At 55.7% G+C, this 20,783-nt stretch overlaps 2 protein-coding genes across 2 annotated transcripts in view; one reads left to right on the forward strand and one right to left on the reverse strand.

Moving 5' to 3' along the window:
* Wscd2 (WSC domain containing 2) overlaps positions 1-3,926 on the forward strand; it is a 28,136-nt gene extending 24,210 nt beyond the window's left edge. Inside the window, exons 10-12 of the mRNA XM_013014283.1 lie at positions 831-898; positions 2,583-2,683; positions 3,862-3,926. Of these exons, the coding sequence (XP_012869737.1) occupies positions 831-898; positions 2,583-2,683; positions 3,862-3,926 (234 nt within the window). The remainder of the gene's footprint in view (positions 1-830; positions 899-2,582; positions 2,684-3,861) is intronic.
* Positions 3,927-8,902: 4,976 nt separating this feature from the next.
* Positions 8,903-14,211, reverse strand: Cmklr1 (chemerin chemokine-like receptor 1). Its single transcript, XM_013014324.1, has 3 exons — positions 14,172-14,211; positions 12,727-12,779; positions 8,903-11,120 (listed from the first exon to the last, which is right to left on the reverse strand). Exon 3 carries the CDS (start codon positions 11,115-11,117, stop codon positions 10,011-10,013), a length of 1,107 nt encoding a protein of 368 aa, XP_012869778.1. The 5' UTR covers positions 11,118-11,120; positions 12,727-12,779; positions 14,172-14,211; the 3' UTR covers positions 8,903-10,010.
* Between the last annotated feature and the right edge of the window lie 6,572 nt (positions 14,212-20,783).

A 20,783-nucleotide genomic window follows, 5' to 3' on the forward strand; every position in this document is an offset into this window, starting at 1 on the left:
AGGAGGAGAGAAACAAAGAAGGAGGAAAATAAGGAGAATAGGAAGCTGGACCCTGTGGCTCACGCTTGTCATCCCAGCTACTCAGGAGGCTGAGATCTGAAGATCACTGTTCAAAGCCAGCCCAGGCAAGGAAAGTCTGTGAGACTCTTTTCTCCAATAAACTACTCCTAAAAACCCAGAAGTGGTGTGGAGGTTCAAGTGGTAGAGCAGTAGCCTTGAGCAAAGGAGGTTCAGGGACAGTGCCCAAGCTCTGAGTTCAAGCCCCAGGACCGGCACCGGAAAAAAAAAAAGGAGAAAAAGAGAAAAGGAGAGAGGCAGGAAGAGAAGGATAAATTGAGAAAGAGGAAGAGAGGAGGAGGAGGAGAAAGAAGAGGAGGGAGAGAGAGAAAGAAGGAAGAGAAAAGGAAAGGGAAAAACAGGAGAGAGGTTTAAATCATAAGTCTGTCCCTTCTTCCCACTGGGGCGGAGAAGAGCTCAATTTTCGAGACGTGACAGGAGAGGAAAGAGAGTGAGCACCTACTCACGCAGCCATAAATAACTGTCCCCCAAGAAAGCATCTGTTGAGACACATTCGCTTTGAGAGAGAGGACCCATGTCCCCAGTCCACATTGACCAGGGGAGGTGACCCATGGAGAGGGCCAAGGGAGGGGCAGGGGGTGAAGGGCAGAAATCGGATCGATGGAAGGGCGACACCGGGCTCACCTCTCCCCAAAAAGCAACAAAGCACTCAGGTGGGCGAGGGGCGCTGAGAATCTGCACCGTGGTGACATCTGTCCTTGGCACAGCGACAAGTTCGTTGATCGCGTTGACAGGTTTGCTGTTCCCCTCAGATTTATAGCCCGAAGTGTGGCAGCGTGCTCACAGGCACGCAGGAGCGAGGAGGAGGAGGGCGAAACAGGTCAGGGGAAGAAATGATACCGTTCATTCCCTCACCCCGACCCACCCTGCTGCCTTACATCCTTTGGGAAGGTCGTGGTCTCTGGGGGCTCCCATTCCAGGCCTTCCATGGCTGATTAACATGAGTCCTCATTATGGGATGGGTCACTCTGTGTGGGAGAGACAGTGGCTACATGGCTGGGGTTGGACAGGAAGTCAGTGGGTGACTGGGCTCTGGCACAGGGAACTTCTCAACATACCTTCCTTCCTTCCTCCTTGCTTTTTTGTTTATTTATTTATTGTCAGTCGTTGGGGCTTGGGCGCTGTCCCTCAGCTCTTCAGCTCAAGGCTAGCGCTCAACCACTTTGAGCCACAGCGCCACTTCTGGTTTTCTGGTGTCTTGTTGGAGATAAGAGTCTCACAGACTTTCCTGCCCGGGCTGGCTTCCAACCATGATCAGCTCTCATCAGCTTCCTGAGTAGCCAGGATGACACCAGCACCCAGCCTTTCCTTCTTTCTAAGGGTGTTTATCCCACACTTTCTAGAAATACTGTATCTCAACAAAGCCCACTGTCTCCAGGCCTCAGTCTCCCCTTCTGCATACCAGGTGGGGTTCAACTGAATGTCCCCTAAGAAGTCTGGAAGTACACAGAATGAACTTCGGGACACGGGTAGGATTTGAAGCTACACAAGCCAACTCACTGAGGGAGACAATTGCTGAAGAGGGAAAGAGTCTCAGACACATTTGGCTACATTCCCTGCGGCCAGAACTGGGACTTAAGCCACACGCTGGTGGCTCACGCCTGGAATCCTAGCTACTCAGAGGAGGCTGAGGTCTAAGAATCGAGGCTTGAAACCAGCCTGGGACAGAAAAGTCCTCAAGAGATTCTTACCTCCAATGAACCACTCAAAAACCAGTAGGAGAGCTGTGACTCCAAGTGCTAGAGCACTAGTCTTGAGCAAAAGAGTTCAGGCACTGAGTTCAAGTCCCACGACTGACCAAAAAAGAAAAAAACGGTGACTCAGAGACTACTCAGCCACTGAGTGGATGGGCTGACTGAGCGCAGGCTGCTGACCCCGGACTGGCAGGAGAACCCACACCCACATCCAGGCTTCTGTGGGGTTTTCCTAGAAAGCCAGCTCTGCCTCCCCCCCACCCCCACCCCATTCCCTCCCCTCTGAGGGCTGTGGAAAGTGTTTAATTAATAAGCCTGCCTTTAGAGCAAGCTGATGTGTAAGAGTGATGTTTAAGTGCTAATTATTGTTATCATGGGCCACTTTCCACCTAATTAAATGCATGGATTTGGTAATTGTTAGCTAATTCCCTGCCGAGGAGTGGGGGGCCCGCTGGTGTCACAACGAAATCGTCCCCAGCCATTGACCTAGTTCGCAAGTGCCAGCGTGGCAGGTTTCCTGTGCTCAAGGCCTGACTTGGGGAGGGTTGGGGATGGCTTCTGCCCAAAGAACATGGGCTTTACCTTCACCTTGTTGGTTTCAGCTCCACCCAGCCCTGCCACTTCCCAGTGGCAGGACTTAGGGGAGAGGCCTCCATATCTTCTGAGTATTCATTTCTGGTCCAGTGAGAGAGAGAGACACACACACACACACAGAGCACCCAACTGTCTGACAGCATTGAATGATTTTTTTTGCCAGTCGTCATTAGGTCTGCCATGGGCTAAGTGTTTTATTTTGTTATGTGTTGTCAGACCTACTGAAGTGTGCTTTACAGACAACACGGGTGAGCGATCCAGCTTCACGGTTACTATAACACAGCGCCAGAAGCGATTAACTTTTATGGAGATGAAAGGTATCTTTGGCTTTTCTGGGTCTGGAAGTTCTGGCCTACACGGCTGAGCTACGAGTTCTGTATGTGTTTAACTTCACCAAAGAGCAGTCATGCCCCAGTTTGCACTCCTCCTGGCTCCGCTGGAGTCCCCTGGGATCCCAGCCTCCCCAGTCCTGCTCCTCTTGTCCCTCTTATGTCTTCTAGCCATTCAACCTGCCACACATTTAACCCTGAGAACGGCAGGAGTTAAAGTACAATGGTGGTTCCTATTTTACAGAGCCACCAGCTAGTGAAGAGAAAGGGAGCCACCGTAGGTTGAACCCCACACTCCGGCTTTGGAATACTGGGTCATCCCTTGAGGAAACGCTGTCCTACCCAAAGGGAAGTAAGAGATTTGTCCTCCAGCCACTGGGTGGTGGGTGTGCAGCCTCTCCCGGTGAGGTCTCTGTCCGTGGTGCTGAAACAATGCTCACACAGATGTCTTTCCTCTACGCGTGGATTATGATTTGAATCCAATCCTGGAGATTCTAACCCACTGGGAGAGGAGAGCAGGGCACATATAAACAGCCAGGTGCCGGTGCTCACATCTGTAATCCCAGCTACTCAGGAAGCTGAGATCTGAGGATCATGGTTCAAAGCCAGCCCCAGACGGGAAACTCCATGAGATTATCTCTGATTAAACCACCAGGAAACCAGAAGTGGATCTGTGGCTCAAAGCAGTAGAATGTAGTCTTGAGCAAAAAGAACTCAGGGACAGCACCCAGGCAAGTTTAAGCCCCATAACTGACCAAAAAAAAAAACAGAAAACAAAAACCAAGCAAACAACAAAACCAGCACAGATAATATCGCACATTACATTGCCTGCCTTTGGCTGATCTCTGAGATTATGGGTCATTTCCCTTCCATTGTTGTTTTGCTTCATCATATATTCTGACTTTTGCAACTAAAAAAAAAAGGCAAATATTACTTGGGTGATCAGGGGCTTTCCTCCATGTTATTTCTATTCTAGACCTTGTAAGATAAACTGATTTTCTGTTTCTCTGTTCCTCGAGTTCATGTGATTTCATGTATTTAAATCAAAACTGGAGAAAAAAGAGGAGCCTATGAAAGGGAGGAAAGATGCCATTGCAGAGCAAGAAGCAGCAGAGCCAGGAGCCTGTCAGTTCCCTCTTTCTCCTCTCAGTGGCCTGTGCTTCCAGCCCCCATGGAGAATCCTGGGCAGGGTGGGCCCTACCACGAGGGCCTCATCTCAGCTGGCATTTAAGGTCAAGCAAGCTGTCTCCTCAGACCTGTCCCCACCCTTCCTGTATTCTGCAGCCAGGGAACCCAGAGTGCCATGGGGGAGGGACCCAGGAATCAGAGACTAGGGACATGTGGATCATCACCAGCTGAGCAGGCAATGGTCCCCCCTGGTGAGGACAGAAGGGGGCCAAGGAGCCCATACCTCCCCGCCCCTCCCCCACATCTTCATTCCACCTCAGTTCCTCACCTATAGCCACCATTTGTTTGGTTTCAGTGTACAGCTCCGTCTCTGGCTAGCTCTGAGAAGTCGCGGGGCACTGTTGCTGACAGGTGCCTATTAGAACCCAGAACCAGTCTACATTCATAATTCTCAGAGACCCCATTCTTCTCTCCCCCCCTCTCCCCCCCAACATGCTCTCTCTTTCTCTTGCTTTATAGCAGAAAGCCTTTCTCTCGGCTCCATGCGAACTCCTCAGCATCTATTTTATTGAGCTCATGAGGCTGATATATAGCCAGCAAGAATGAGCCACTGTGTGGGCTCAAACGCCCGCTTTCCAGCACGCCCAGATACTGAGAGACTGCTGAGAATCGTCATGGAGTCAGCAGCCCAGGCCACACACACACACACACACACACACACACACAGCCCAGCAGGTGACCTGGTACACAGTAGGTGCCTAATACCAATCAATGGCTGGATGCCCACGTGGTCCTGAGAGGTTGACTGAGGAGCCAGCTCCCTCAGGGGCTTGTCCTAAAGATAAAAAAGGATGACTGAGTCAGTGGCCTCCAGCCACCAGTCTCCCAGCCTGGGATCCCATTACAAACCAGTGGGATTGGTGCCTGAGCAGTGGATACCATGACCCCCACCCCCAGCTTGACTGACAGCCCTCCCCACCCACCCCCTCTCAGCTCCACAGCCAAACATCTGGAAAGGAACCGGAAACTCCTCCCCTCATCCATGCCAAGCGATCGCACGGAAAAAAACAGAGCGGAGTTCGTTTTGATGATGCCTGCCCGTGGGGGAGGGGAGGGGGGAGAGGACCCCCAGGGCGCCGGGGTAGGTGGGTGTGCATTGGTGTGTCACACATCATCCGTGTCAAACGCAGACCTGCTGCCCAGTTGGTGGCTTCACCTCTTGATTTCCACGCAGAGGGACAAACACAGGAAGTCAGCCATCACGGTGATACCAGCCAAGCCCTTAACCAAGAGTCCTGGGCCCGGGGGAAAAAAAGCTGCAAAGCATTAGGGAGATGGGCGCCCAGGCGGGTGGGGGAGGGGCATCTGCTTCCTGGATTTGCAGCCTGGAATCAATCAGACTGCGGGGCAGGGGACAGGCCGTGGCCACAGCGGGTGGAAGCTGTTTGTGGAAACCTCCTTTGTCTGGAATTGCTCCTGGCGTCCCCAGGAGAGAAACCCAGCTCCTCCAGGTCCAAGCCCAAACTTCCTTCTATCTGTGTCTCACTGGTGGTCATACGCTCAGAACCTGCAAGAATCTGGTGATGGTGATGATGGTGACAGCGATGATGATGATGGTGTGGACGATGGTGACCACAGTGACCTGGACTTGCGTGTGTTTCTCTTATTAATTCTATTTTTTAAATTGTGAGCTGCAAACACCCCCTACCACCAGCACCCGGCTTGCACCCAGACCCCGCCCTGTAGGGTGACCCCCCCACCCTAAGGACCAGGGAATCCTTCAGACCCTCCCCCAGGGCCCTTCCTCCGAAGCTGGTACTGCAGAGTGAACAAACAGAGCCTGCCACGAGGCTTGGAGTCAGGATTCCGTGCAATCACAAGGCCATGGAGCGGACCCCTCGCTCCTGTGAATGGCCATGACTGGGACATCTTCATCCTCCACTGCCTCCTCCCTCCACCCTTGCCTGCTCCCCCCCCCATCTCCCCTGCCCTTGGGCTGGGTAAGCCCTGCCCCCCCCCTCTGCAAACTTCCCTGGGCACCGCCCACCGTGGTGCCCTGGCCCCGCCTCTGCTTCCGTGAAGGTAGGCCTGGTTTACGGGGGCTCTGGGACCTGGTCCTGGGCTCCCCCGGGGAAATGTGCGCACGCAGAGGCCAAGCTGAGCCCCGGTCCCAATTAATTCCCATCAACAACGCGACCGCTGAGCGCAAATGGCTCTGCGGTTGGCTTCCCACGAACTGCTCCCCTGGGAAAGCTGGGGAGCCTCTCCACATCGCCCAAAGCTTTCTCCAGCTGTCTCCTGTCCAGGGGCCAGCGCGGCCCAGCGGAGCCCAACGCCGCCCCACCTCCCTTCCCCCAGAGGCCCAGGAGCATCATCTACACATGCCCACGTGTCTGTTTACTGCACACAGCAAAGGTCACTGTTCACCCACCTCCCTCCCTGCCGCCCCCACCCCGTCAGCCCCCCGGAACTGCTGTTTTGTCCAGGGCTCCTGATGCTCCCCCATCAAATCTGCCCTTCCCCCCGCCTCCTTTCTTTATATATTCTTTTTTTTTGGGGGGGGGGTCTGGTCGTGGGGCCTGAACTCTGGGCCTGGGCGCTGTCCCTCAGCTCTTCAGCTCAAGGCTAGCGCTCTACCACTTGAGCCACAGCACCACTTCTGGCTTTTTTCTTTTTATTTATGTCATGCTGAGGAATCGAACCCAGGGCCTCAGGCCTGCAAGGCAAGCACTCTACGACTAAACCACCTTCCCAGCCCCCCTCCTTTCTATTCTCTCCTTCCCTCCTTCCCTCCTTCCCTCCTTCCTTCCTTCCTTCCTTCCTTCCTCCCTTCCCTTCCTCCTTCCCTTCCCTTCCCTCCTGCCTCCCTTCCCTCCCCCCTTCCTTCCCTTCCTCTTTCCCTTCTCTCCTTCCCTCCCAGAGCTGGAGAAGGTGGATCTCGGGCAGCAGACCCGGTTCCCAGCCTGGCTGCATCACCTCCACCATCCTGGTTACCACTGGATGGGACGGTCTGGTCTTCCCCCCAGCTGCAGGTTTGGACCTGTATGCTGACCCACGGTAGCTGCTTGGCTCTCATCATCTGTGAATTCTGTCCCTCCCCTCTCATCCCCAAGCACCCTCTTCTCTTCTTGTCCCTCTGCCTCTTGTCCCCAGGCCCTCTGGGCCCCCCCCCAGGGGTCCCCTGCACTGGGCATGTCAGCTGTGGCAGGGATCACACACCTGAGTCCCAGGGGATGCTTGGAGACATGGGGGGGGGGACGCCACAGGGGCAGGCTGGTGGCACATGGGTGCCTGCAGGAGGCAAAGATCAGAGCAGAGACCCTGGGGTCACAGCCAGGAGGAGGGGAGTCTGGCTCCCAGGGGGAACAGCCAGCCTGGACTGGGCTGCTGGTTACCAGCCTGAACTGGCCTGCAGCTCGCGGGGCCCGGCCTTCACCTGGGAAGACCGTGGGCCTGGGTGTGAGGCCCTCACACCTGTCTCCAAGACCCGGGACAAACCCCACGGCACGCAGTGCCTCAGTCCCTCCATCTGGAAGCCCGGAGAGAGGCCCAGAGAGGGGCCCTGGGCCATCTTTTTGCTCTCACACTTCCAAGTTCAGACTTGTGGAAGCAGCCAGATGCCCCAGCTTGGATCCATTCAGGGCTCCCTGGTCACAAGCCCACAAGACCCATCTGGGAAGCGACTGTTGGTCCCTAATGACGTGTGATTCAAACAGCCCAGGCGGGAGGCAGCTAGGACATCCGTTTATTGCCCCAGCCAGGCAGTGACTCAGAAGAGGACAGAATGTATCCTCTCTGGCTTAGAGGGACAAAGGGCCTTGGGTCCACGGAAGCTGGCCCCCGCCAGGTTCCCCGCCCACCAGGCCTCTCCACCCCCAGAGGCCTTGGGTAGGAGTGGGGGTGGAGAATTGGAACCACAGGGGGGTGGAGCGGGTGGGGCAGGGCAAGGCCTTGGCCCCTGTCCAGGGTGCTGAAAGGCCCTGCCAAGTTGGATCAGTTCAAAAACTCTTCATGAAGCTTCCTGCAGGCCGTGAATCTGCTCACATGAATCCACTGAAGAATCAATTCAAACACCTCTGGCAGACAGACACTAGCTGGTTTCCCTGGGGTGAGTCACTAAACCTCTCTGGGCCCCTACCAAGGTGAAAGAGAAGGCATTCTGTCGTTGTTACTGAGGTGGCAGGTTAAATATGGGAAGTGCTCAATACTTCAAAGCTGCCACAGCAGGCTGGGATAGTCTCAGTGAATAAATTCTCCCTGTTGGAAAGGACAGAGTCTGTGGCAGACCCCGCTATCCGGATGCTGATTCCCAGCATTGCTGGGCAGGGAACTTCCTCCTTCTCCAAGGCTTTGGCTTTGTCATGGGTTGGTGGGACAAAGTCCCTGGCTGCCCCCAGGAGTTGTGCCTTTCAGACCTTGTAGCTGCACAAGGGAGCAGGTTTTGGGGCCCAGTTCAAGCAGCTAAGTAGGGTTCAGGCTTTGCTTCAAGTTCATGGCCTAGTCCCCCTCCCCCACCAGACACCATCTTCTCCTGGGGGATTCTCTAAGCCTGCTGTGTGTGTGTGTGTGTGTGCGTGCGTGTGTGTGTGTGCGCGCGCGCGTGCGTGTGTGTGCATGTGTGTGTGTGTGTGTGTGTGTGTGTGTGTGAGTCCTGGGGCTTGAACTCAGGGCCTGAGTGCTGTCCCTTAGTTTTGTCATCCAAGGCTGGTGCTTAACCACTTGAGCCACAGCTCCACTTCCGGCTTTGGGAAAGTTAATTAATTTGGGTTTTGTTTTTATTTTGTAGGTCATGGGGTTTAAACTCTGGGCCTGGGCACTGTCCCTCAGCTCTTCAGCTCAAGGCAAACGCTCTACCACTTGAGACACAGCGCCACTTCTGTTTTTTTTGAGTGGTTTATTGGAGATAAGAGTCTCATGGACTTTCCTGCCCAAGCTGGCTTTGAACCGCGATCCTCAGGCCTCAGCCTCCTGAGTAGCTTGGATTACAGGCATGAGCCACCAGCACCTGACATTAGTTTGGTTTTTTAAGTCTCACAGACTTGTGTGTTCAGCCTGGTTTCGAACCCTGATCCTCAGATCTCAAGCCCCTGCGTAGCTAGGATTATGGCTTCTTAGTGCTATACTTGGAATGGTCTCCTGCAAGGCTTGGAGGACACAAACTAGAAGGAGAAAAGTCCCTTTCCTTTGCTTTCCACCCCATGCCCTCGAAGGGCTGGACTCAAAGCACATAGCCAGAGCTAAGTGGGTTGGAGAAGGAAGGAAGGAGGGAGGGAGGAGGGAGGGAAACAAGGAAGGAAGGGTTCCGGTGATGGCTAGGGACTCAGCTGCCTCCCCCCTTCAGCCTCTCTCCTCAGTAACAGTGCCAGGAGGCCACGGGGGGGCTGAAGCAAAAGGCTGCTGCCACCCGCACCTCCAAATGGCCTGCAGACTTTGCCCTGGGAAGTTTTAGAGTGAACTGTTCCATACCCACACCCTTTGCAACCCCCCCATCCTTTCCTGGGTCCCACATCCTGCTCACAGCTTCCCCCAACCCATGGTGCCTTGCAAAGAGCTCATGACACCCCAAGGGCCGCATCTTCTCAGCTCCTCTAGAGGGGACCGTGGTTGAGAGTTCCCATTCCCCTCCCCTCCCCATGAGCCGTGGCCACAGGGGCAGGAGAGGGGCTGGCGGCTGTAGGCGCGGCGTGTGGATGCATGCACACATGCATGTATGTATGGTGTATGTGTATAAGCATGCATGCATGCATGTGTGCGCATGCCCCCCCTGCTCACACCAGAGGGCTTGCAGTGTCCAAGCATTTCTGGGGCACACAGTAGACAGCTTAATCCTGTAGCCGGTGCCAACCCCAGTTTACGGCAGTGCTTTGGAGAACTGCTCTTTTGTTCTTATTTTTCTTCTTTCTTTGTCTTTTTTCTTTCTTTTTTTTTTTTTTAATTACGTTGAGTTAGGCCGAGGCTGGTTCTCACTGGTGCACAGTGCAGACTGCTGGTTAGGGCTGGCCGTTGGCCATCCTCCCTGGAGAAAGAGTTAGTTTCCCGCCCTGGGTCCTCAGCCGAGAACGCGATTCGCTCTGCGTGCACTGCGGGGGGGGGTGCCCCCCCCTCTTGAGGAGGAGCTCCGGCCTTGGTCCTGGGGTGGGGTGCCCCCTGGGGCTCTCCCCGGAGGGGGCAGGGGGAAGGGACACACTCAAAGCATGTTGGTCTCCCTCTCAGTCCCCGAAGCCCTCTCGTTCATGGACGACACCTTGGTAAAGCTCCTGTGGCTAGGGTAGCTGGACTGGCCGGTGTCATCGCTCAGAGCATTGGCCAGGCGGGATAAAATGGCCACCTTGAACTTCTTGAAATCCTGACCCATGAAGACGTACAGGATGGGGTTCATGCAGCTGTTGGCGATGGCGATGGCGGTGGCCAGGGGCAGGACGAGGCCGAGGGTGGAGGCGGGTACGGGTGCGTGGTACAGCTCCAGCAGGTACAGCGCGTGGTAGGGACACCAGCAGAGGAAGAAGGTGACAATGATGGCCACGATGACCTTGAAGGGCTTCTTGGTCTTGGTCAGGTGGTTGTGCCTGAGCTTGTAGACGATGATGAGGTAGCAGGCGGTGATGATAAGGAGAGGGACCAGGAAGCCACAGAGGAAACGCGTCACCGTCACCCCCATGTGACGGCTGTACCCCGCCGAGCCCAGGTGGGGCTGGGCGGAGGGAGGCTGGTCGGCCGACAGGCTGAAGTTGTTGAAGCAGATGATCTTCCCGTGCAAGTGGGTCGTGTCCCGGAAAATGAGGGAGGGGGAGCTCAAGAAGAAAGCCAGGACCCAGATGACCACGCAGGCCGCGCAGGCCAGCCGGACGCTGCGGTGGTTCTGGGCCCAGACGGGGAGGAGCACGGAGACGCAGCGGTCGAGGCTGATGGCGGTGAGCAGGAAGACGCTGGTGTACATGTTGTGGATGAGCAGGAAGTTGCTGATCTTGCACATGGTGAGCCCGAACACCCAGTGGTAGCGCATGGCCACGTAGGCGATGTGGATCGGCAGGGAGATGTTGAAGAGGAAATCCGCCACGGCCAGGTTGAGGAACCAGATGGTGTTCACCGTCTTTTTGGTCTTAAAGTTGCCGATGACAATCACCAAACCGTTACCCAAGATGCCCAGGAAGCAGATGATGCTGTAGATGGCCACGAAAATCTCAATGGCACCCGTCTCCAGTAGAGACGCATCCTCCAGCGCCACCACGGGGTCTAACTCATCCAGATACTCATCGTCGTAGGCAGAGGAAGCGTTGTAATCCAGATTCTCCATCCTCTGCAAGGGAGGCTCCCGTCACAAGTGGCTCTTAGAAGCTGACCAGAGCCGGGCACTGGTGTCTGTCATCCCAATGACTCAGGAGGCTGAGCTCTGAGGATCGAGATTCAAAGCCAGCCCCGGAGAAGGAAAGCTTGAGAGACTCTGATCTCCCATGAATCACCAGAAAACTGGAAGTGGAGCTGTGACTCAAAGTGGTAGAGTGCTAGCCTTGAACAAAAATGGTTAAGGACAGCACCCAGGCCCTGAGTTCAAGCCCACAACCGACAATAAAAAGAAAAACAAAAAAAAATCAGAGGCTGACCAGCCCCGGTGTGAGCAGCCCTGGCCACCTTGGCTCAGAGGGAGGCCAGCGAGTGGTTTAACTATGCCTGGCCATTTCCTCTGGGGCTTTTTCCTCCCTCCCTCCCTTCTTTCCTTCTTTCCTTTCTTTCCTCTCACTGTGTTGCTGAGGATCAAACCCAAAGCCTTGAGTGTCCTAAGCAGACATTCTTAACACTGAGCTACAACCCCAGCCCTTTATTTTGTTTCCTTACCAAACACTTCTCCAACTACCTCCTACAAGCCAGGCATTGTTCTAAGAGCAGACATCTAGAATCTCGTGGCAGTCAGTACTGGGATTTGAACTAAGGGCTTCATGCTTGCTAGGCAAGTATTCTACTACTGGAGCCACGCCTCTATCCACCAAGCCACGCCCCTATCTATCTCTGAGCCACGCCCCAGTCCTGACGTACATAAGCCTAAGTGTGCTTTTTTTTTTGGTCTGTAATGGGGCTTGAACTCAGGGCCTGGGCGCCGTCCCTGAGCTCTTTTGCTCAGCACTAGCACTCTACCACTTTGAGCCACAGCTCCTCTTCCAGTTTTCTGGCTGGTCCATTGGAGATAAGAGTCTCAGAGACTTTCCTGCTGGGGCTGGCTTTGAACCACGGTCCTCAGATCACAGCCTCCTGAGTAGCTAGGATGACAGATGTGAGCCACCAGCACCCAGCTCTAAATGTGTTCTTAACAATGTTTCCTACTTCTTTTGGGACCCTCTCTTCTCTAGAGTCTAGTCGTAGAGGTAATTATTCAATAAAATCTCCCGCAGTGCTGGGTACAGTGACTCACACCTGTAATCGTAGCTGTGTGGGAAAAGAAAACCCAAAGGATGTGGTTCCAGGCCAGCCAAAAACAAAAACAAAAAACTGCTAGAGACTTCATCTTAACAACAACAAAAAGCTCGGCGTGGTGGTCCAAGCCTGTCACCTCAGCGAGAGCGGGAACTACAAATAGGAGGGGTGGCAGTCTGGGTTAGGCTGGGCAAACAACGGAGACCTTATCTCAAAAATACCCGGAGCAAAAAGGGACTAGAGGTGCTGCTGAAAACGGTGAGGCCCTGAGTTCAAATCTCAGTATAGACAGAAAAATAAAGTCCCTCGATAATGAGACCATTACAGCAATGCTGGGTACAGTGGGGGAGGGAGGCCTCGTGCTGTGCACTTGGCTCCAGCCAAGCTTCAAACACCCAGGGGGCAGCTGTGCCAGCCCCGCTCCCCCACTCCCCCCGCCCCGCCCCCTGCCCCTCCCTGCCCGTGGTCCCCCTTGGGACACCAGTGTGGTCCCTTACCGTTCACCGTGACGTGTCCGGAGCTCCTCAGAGTGGGTGGCAGCCGGGAACACCTGCGGGGAGGAGGAGAAAGGACGCAGGGTGAGGGGAGCAGAGCCCACGGTGGGCTCTACGTCGCTCCTCGCACTGGGTGGGAAGAAACGGAAGGCCTGATCACCCCTTCCTGCTGGGAAGACCCTGGCAGCACCGGAGCCCGCACCCCAGACACACAGCTCCCACCACCGGCCAGCTCCGTCAGGGCGCAGGGGGGATGTGGGAGACAGCGTGTGGGCTCTGCTGGGCAGCTCACCCCCAGGGCGAGTCCCAGGAAATACAAAGGGATGCTGGGAGCACAGAGGCCCAAGAGGCCCTGCCCGGAGCACCTTCTCCGGAGCCCGCACTGAACGCCCCGGGGCAGGGACCGGGCTGGGATGCTGCTTCTGCTTTTGCCCAGGCTGGGAGAAAGGAGCTGGGGCTCACCAGACCCCCCGCCTCCGGTTATGAAGAATTTGGCACGGGCATCTCTTGTACAGAACTTGAACTTCACACAGGCTGGTGCCAACTAGCTGGCTGGGAATCGCCTGATCCATGACAGGCCAAGTGAGGCTGGGCGGCGTCAGAGATTGAGAAGGTCTCATGGGGGGTGTGGCCTGGTGTTATATTTGCGTGCATCCTATTTGAATGCATTTGCATGTAGCTCCAGTCTCCTTTGATCTATCAGCTGTAGGTGACAAACCTTATCCTCAGGTCACCCCTGTAATCCGAGCTACCCAGGAGGCAGAAATAGGAGGATCGCAGTTCCAAGCCAATCTGGGGCTGGGAATAAAAAGTGAGTGATGATGGGGCAGAACTTCAAGGGTAAGAAAAGGAAGGAAGGCCTGACCTGGAACATGGCTAAAGCACAAAAAGCTAGAGTTAAGGGTCGTGGGGGTTGATGCTCGTCTAATGAGCTCGAGGGTCTGAGTTCAGGTTTCAGCCCTGTCTGCACACCTCCACCCGCCCCCCACACACCCACACACACCACAAGAGCATGGGCATTCCCTGTGCACATATCCACTTACAAATTATTTGCAAGACACCACGTAACAACCCGCAGGGATAACCCCCCTTCCCCCCCCCAGCCTGCAGAGTGGAAAACCAAGTTTCGGAGAAGGGCGGGTCACTCGCCGGAGGCCAAGCAGGGAGGAAAGCTAACTCCAGAATTCCAGGTGGGAAGCCCACGGATGACCTCCGCATCCCCCTGAAGCCATGCAGCAGACCCCAGTCTCAGCCGCCTCGGGCCCTCTGTTCTTTCACCTTGAATCCCGAGCACCAGGACCGCCCCTCCCTTCCCGATCTGCCCAGCGCAAGTCATGGACACAGACCTTCTCTGGGCCTAGACATCTCTTCACGCTTCTCTCCAGGTCGGTATGAGCAGCTAAGGTCAAGAAAATTACCTCTGTCCCAGCTAAGGTCAAGAAAATTACCTCTGTCCTGGGTAACCCAGCAGCCCAGCCCTGCTTCCTTTGACAAAGACACCTGCCCACGTGAGAAATAGAGCCCTGGAGAATTTTATGCAAAAGAGTGACACTGCTCCCCCCCTGAGAAACTGGGTTTTCTTCCTCTTTTCTAAACAGTGCAAGACTAACTTGTCCCGTTTCCCTTTTTCATGTGGCCACCAGGAAACTCGGAGTCATGTGTCAGTCAGGTCCGCGGAGGCGATTTCTTGAGCTCTGCTAGCCCTGCAAACTTTCTGCGCTGATTCTTGGCGGGTCCTTACTTCTACACCTAACTCTGTTTCATGTTTAATGTGGCTCCTTGGGAGACCTAATACGTGGGCAGACACGATGGCTCCAACACCGTGCTAACTAAGTACCACATGCTTAGTTGTATTCGTTCCCTAACTCCTCTCTCCCCCGAGGAGCAACACTGCTGCTGCCCCACTGTGGAAGTGGGGAAGTGCAGGGGTCACACGGGTCAGCTGGTGACCCTGACCCCTGCCCTTCGCCACACTGTCTCTAGACATCAGAACACATGCTGACCGCCCTGTGGTCACTCTCCCCCCATATCCCAGGATCCCCTGCTCCTCCCCCTCCCCCCACAGCTCCACTTTCCTGAGCATGTTAGGCACTGTATCCTCCTCCCCCAGTTTCCAGGCCCATCTGTCTGAGGTCTGGGGGACACACGGGGGTCAGCTGCCTCCTTTCCCATCCCCCACAGCGCCCCTGGGGCGGATGAGCAAGCCTGGCCCTGCTCTTGGGGGTCTTCCTGCGGCCTGCAGCTCACGACCCATCTGGCATCCAGTGCAACTCACCTGAGTCACATGCCCCAGGCTGGCCTTTGACCCCGAGGGTCAGTCCCTGGACAGACCCAAGGAGAAGAGGCCGGGGAGGTGGGTGTGGGTGCCTGGGCCAGGCCCTGCCCTGCTCAGGGCCTCGGGACAAAGGAGATGAGAATCCAGAGACAGATCAATCCTTCCCAGTCCCCAGACAAGCCACGACCCCCCCACACAGGGCCCCCCCCACCATGTGGGTGTGCACGCGCGCGCACACACACACACACACACACACACACACACACACACACACACACACACATGCCCCACGGGCCCCCACGGCTGCCTGGCTCATTCCCACCCAGCGTCGGCAAGCATGAGGGAGAAAAATCCCCCCAAACGCCAGTCTGGTCAAGACCGCAGGAGTTAGGGCGCCCTTGCTCATGGCGGGGAGCAAAGCCGGGGGAAACCAGGACAGCGGAGCCCTGTCCGCACGGCGCCTGTGAAGGGCGGCCACCTCCAAAAGACACAAGCGCTTTTCCCAGGGTGTCAGAGCCGCTAGTCCTTGGCAGATTCCTTCTACCAGGCCAGGTGTGGTGGCGCATGCCTACAATCCCAGCACTCGGGAGGCCGGAGCAGGAGGATCGTCACTTCAAGGCCAGCCTCGGTGACCTAAGTAACACTGCCCCAACTATAAAACATATTTTTAACACGCGCAAAATCGTCCCCCACCCCCCACATCCACGTGGAAGGGGAGCATCGAAATCTGAGACGAAGGACAAAGTGAACCCATGTAACAACAACCCCAACAAATAAACTTTACACCTGGGGGAAGGGATGGAGAGCTGAGGCAGGAAAAAAAGTGTGGGAAAAATGGACAGTGGGTAAGAACATACGACCAGAAAAGCACTCGCTCACTGCCTGACATATGCAACCCTAGCCCCGCGGCACAGCCCTTCGACAATAAGATTCCATTCAAAAGCAGAGTCTTGATACCTACACTCTTCTCAATTCTCAGTGCACACGGCGCTACTTACGTCAACGGGTTTGTAATACAGACGTGTGGAAACAGTTCTGTGCTCTTTACATTCCTAGATGGATAGAAGAGACACCAGTTTCCCCACGCCACCAGGTTCCAAGCCACCATTTACAAACTAATGTTGAAATGGTTTTGTTCAACTATGTCTGTAGGAACCCCGATACTCATTTGAAACTGCAAACTAGGAGAAAGTCTGACAATGAAACACGCCCCAAGTCGGAAACCCTCACATTTTCACACCTGTCGTAACTGTGAGCAAGATTCTCACCTGCCAGCCTTCCTCGTCTGTAATCAAATTCTTCAGCTCTATTGATTACATAGGCATCCTAACCACTAATACATATTTTGTTTTGGCAAGGTAGATCTTCCTGAAATATGCTTCAAGGGCTCTTCCATTCAGCAGTAGGGATGCTGTGCATCAGGAACGCCGAATGAACTATAATTTGGTGATGGTGGGGGCCATAAATATGCGGGCAAGTTACACAAGTTGAAAACAAAGTTATATTCATCTGGTATGGTTTCATGAAAAGAGCCGTGAATTACAGTCCGAAGCTACTGCCCTAATCTTCTTGGAACATTTTAGAAATATTCCGGACAAAATCTCTAACGATGCATGTATTCTTGTCTGAGATAGTGTATGTACACCTGCAAGAATCTGTTTTTTTCCCTTGCCTAATTCACATTAACGTACGTGTAATACACGGTGTACCAAAATCAAACACCAGTTTTCTGGTGGTTCACTGGAGATAAGAGTCTCACGGACTTTCCTGCCAGGCGGGCTTTGGACTGCAATCCTCAGATCTCAGCCTCCTGAGTAGCGAAGGGTTACGGATGTGAGCCACCGGCACGTGGCTAACTTCATTCTTACTATTAACCAAGCGTGCAGACGGTTCTCACTGTATTCCGGCCGTTGTCCCCGCTGCTGCTGCAGCTGCCGCCGAGGAATTGGACGCACAGAGAGGGTAAGCCATGGGCCTGAGGTTGCACCGCGCTGGTAAAGCCAGAGAGATCAAATGAACCATTCTGCCTAAGAGGAGGAAGCTCAGACATGGGCGGTGATGTGTGGATGGGGAGTGACGGGGGGGGGGGCGGTTGGTTAGGCTCAAACCCAGTTCGTGCAGAATTGCCAAACTCACTTCCTTGGAACCTTCCAGAACCTTTTGCCCTTTGCCCTGGTGGAAAGCCCGAGAGGCTCTGGGGTGTGGACCCCTCCCCAGGCCCTCGGAGAGTAAATGCTTCCCACATGTGGACGTATGCGTGCGTGTGGCCTCGGTTGCTGCCCTCCCGAGCCAGGACCATTACACACACACACACACACACAAACACACACACGGGGCCTCTCCCCTGCCCTGGTCACTGTGAGCACAGAGACTCGAACCCAGGACCCCCCTCCCCCTCACCCCCTCACCCCCTGCTCCTCAGGCTGCTCCCAGATGGCCTGTGTCCCCACAGGCTCCGGGGACACGAGGCCAGGCGACATCTGGACAGCAGCTGTTTGCCATCTGCTCTGCCCTCTCCCAGCGTGAGCCCTGGTGTGCAGGATTCCGTCTGCCTGTCCCTCCCTCCCTCCCCCTCCTGTGTGTCTCTCTGCCTCCCCACAACTGTCCCTCTCTCTGCAATCCATGTCCCCATCTCCCACACACCCCCAGCTCCTTCTCCTCCTGTCCCCCCCATCCCCTCCACTCCCCCCTCACCACCCCCTGCTTCACGGGGCTCACACCCTTGGCTGTCCAGCCTGCCATCTGCTCTCCTGCAGTCTGCCTCTCACCAAACACCAGAGCCTTATCAGCTGGGTGTGGGAGCCCCTGGGGAAGGGGAGGGAGGACTGTCCTTCCTTCTGGCAAACGCCTGGTTTGCCCTGGCTCCCTCCCACCCCCTCCCTTCCTGCCCAGCCTGCAAGCGGCCCACACCCCACTCTCTCCCAGCCCTGACTGCAGGAGGCTCTCAGGAGCTGGAGGGAGGCCCTTGGAAGACATCCTCTTGGCAGGGGAGAAACTGAGGCCTGGAGTAGGGGAGGACCCACTACCTGTGTCCTCTCACACATGGTGCACCCCGGAACGGCAACCGTGCCTGGCACCTCAGATGCCTCAGACTCAGGCGGAGACTGGCAGGAATTTGCAGAGGGAAGCACAGACAGAAGTGACCTGCCCAGGACACACAGCAGTGTGTGTGCGTGCATGAGCGTGTGCTGCATGAGTGTGTGTGTGTGCGCACACGTGCATGAGCGTGTGCTGCATGAGTGTGTGCTCACGTGCATGAGTGTACTGCATGAGTGTGTGCACGCGCACATGAGCATGTGCTGCATGAGTGTGTGTGCGCGCGTGTGCTGCATGAGTGTGTGTGTGCGTGCATGCATGAACGTGTGCTGCATGTGTGTGTGCATGCATATGTGCTGCATGAGTGTGTGTGTATGTGTGTGCGCATGCATGAGCATGTGCTGCATGAGTGTGTGTGTATGTGTGCACACGTGCATGAGCGTGTGCTGCATGAGTGTGTGGGTATGTGTGTGTGCGTGCATGCATGAACGTGTGCTGCATGTGTGTGTGCATGCATGAGCATGTGCTGCATGAGTGTGTGTGTATGTGTGTGCACATGCATGAGCATGTGTGTGCGTGCATGCATGAGTATGTGTGTGTGCGTGTGCATGAATGTGTGCTGCATGAGTGAGTGTGTGTGTGTGTGTGTGTGTGTGTGTGTGTGTATGCACCAGCGGGACCTGAACTCAGGATCTGGGTGCTGTCCCTTAGTTTTTGTGGGCTCAAAGCTGGTGCTCTACCACTTGAGCCACCGCTCCACTTCTGGCTTTTTGGTATTTCATTGGAGATAAGAGTCTCATGGGCTCTTCTGCCCAGGCTGGCTTTGAGCCACCATGCTCCCCAGTAACCAGGATGCACGGTGTGAGCCACCGGTGCCCAAGCCTGCTCAGCTCTCAAGTGTCGACTTAGGGTTTGGACCACAGACTCTCTGACCACAGAGCCCACGGCAGCCTCCAGCCGTGGCTGAAACACTTCGCCCTGAAGCACACCAGGAGCCCGGCGTCTGCAGCCCCCACAGCCCCTGCAGAGGGAGTTTCTGGATGGGCAGAGACGATGGCTCCAGGGCTGTGTGTGCGCATGTGCGGGTTGATCGCAATCCCTACATCCCCAGACTCTGAGAGACTGGGCGCCTGGAAGCCACTGCCGGCATCTGCAGATGTTGCAGCCGCAGGCCTGGCTGCCCGGACCAGGGACAGAATTAGCCGTGGTGGGAGAGAGTTTCCTCCCTGGTCCCACGCCCCCGCGTGGCGAGCAGGCTGTCAGCCAGGCCCCGGCTGCCAGCTGGGCTTCTCCCTTCCTCCCCCCGCCCCCCCGCCCACCCCAGCTTCGGCGGCCTCAGGCTGGTCAGGCTGGAGCTTCAAGCCCCAAAAGGATGGACAGAGGCAAAAAGATCCCAGGATGTCCCCTGGAGCAGACGGGCACACGGCTGGAGACTCCTGCTATCCCCTGGTGACTGAGAGCCATCTCTAGTACCAGGAATTGCCGGGCCCAAAGGACACAGAGATGTCCAGCTCGTATCTCCAATGAACCAGCAAAAAGCCAGAAGTGGCGCTGTGGCTCAAGTGGTAGAGTGCTTGCCTTGAGTTGAAGAGTTCAGGGGCAGCGCCCTGAGTTCAAGCCCCAGGACCAACCAAAAAAAAAAAAAGCCATAAGGGGAGCTGTGGTTCAAGCAGCAGAGCTGATCCTAACCCACAAAACCTCAGGGGCAGCACTCAGACCCTGAATTCAAGCCCCAAGACTGCCACAAAAAGTAAAGGAAGAAACTAGATTCTTGGTACCTCCCCTTCCTGAACCCCACATTCACCCCGTCCTGTCCAGAATTCAGCTCACCTGCAGGGCGGCCATTGGCTCCTGGCCAGGCTCTGCTCTGGCTCAGGTACATCTTCCCTGCCAAGCACCCCTCTCCCACTCCACTTCCAGAAAGCTCAAATTGAAAAGCTTGATTGGCAGCCGGGGGCAGGGCTGATGGGAGGAAGTGAGGTCCCAGGGGCGGGTCTTCAAAGGACCTTCCTGTCTCCCTGCACTTCCTGGCCTCCATGAGGAGAGGGGCTTCCTCCACCAGGAGCTCCTGCCGTGATGCTCTTGCCTTGACACAGGGCCTGAAATTCCTGAGCCCCAGTAAACCTTCCTTCTTCTGAAGCTAACTTGTCTCAGGTCTGTGTTACAGTAGCAAGGGGATGCTGATGAGGACAAGAGGCATAGTTTCAAAGACACAAGCCTCTGTGTGTTGTGACCTGCTTACAGTCCCGTCCTCGGCCTAACACCCAGGCCAATAAGGTCCCTAGCTGGGTTATGCCTGCGCTGGGGCTCCGCCCTTGTCCAGGATTCTCACGGGCTCCTGGTTCCATAGGTTCGAGTACCGGGCAGGCCTCCCCTTACATGACAGTCCCGAGCCACCTGGGAGAGACCACCCCCCAGCAGCCAGCCCCAGCCCCTACAGGACCCCGGCCTGACCGCGTGCATGGACGCCTCTCCTCCCCAGTCCATAGGTCCAACGCACGCAGGCCCAGTACCACCCGCCCCGCCAGCTGCGTTTGGAACCCAGCAGCAAGGCTATACCTCCGTGGGGCCCGAGTTCTGTAAACACATCTGGATTGTGTACTCTAACCTGAGCTCCGTTAATCCCAGACACAGCCGGAGTCCACTCATGCTCTTAACCCACAGCGACCGTGTGGGCTGCTGGGGATGCGGTCGCCCGAGGCTGCCAGGAGCCAGCCGATGGCATGCAGGGCTGCAGAAGGGGCCCCCT

Source organism: Dipodomys ordii, unplaced genomic scaffold (assembly GCF_000151885.1).
Source record: "Dipodomys ordii isolate 6190 unplaced genomic scaffold, Dord_2.0 Scaffold23, whole genome shotgun sequence".
Lineage (NCBI taxonomy): Eukaryota > Metazoa > Chordata > Mammalia > Rodentia > Heteromyidae > Dipodomys > Dipodomys ordii.

What these genes read in the sequence shown, in the direction of transcription:
- Cmklr1 (XM_013014324.1), bottom strand. Translation starts at nt 11,117, where the DNA reads ATGGAGAATCTGGATTACAACGCTTCCTCTGCCTACGACGATGAGTAT.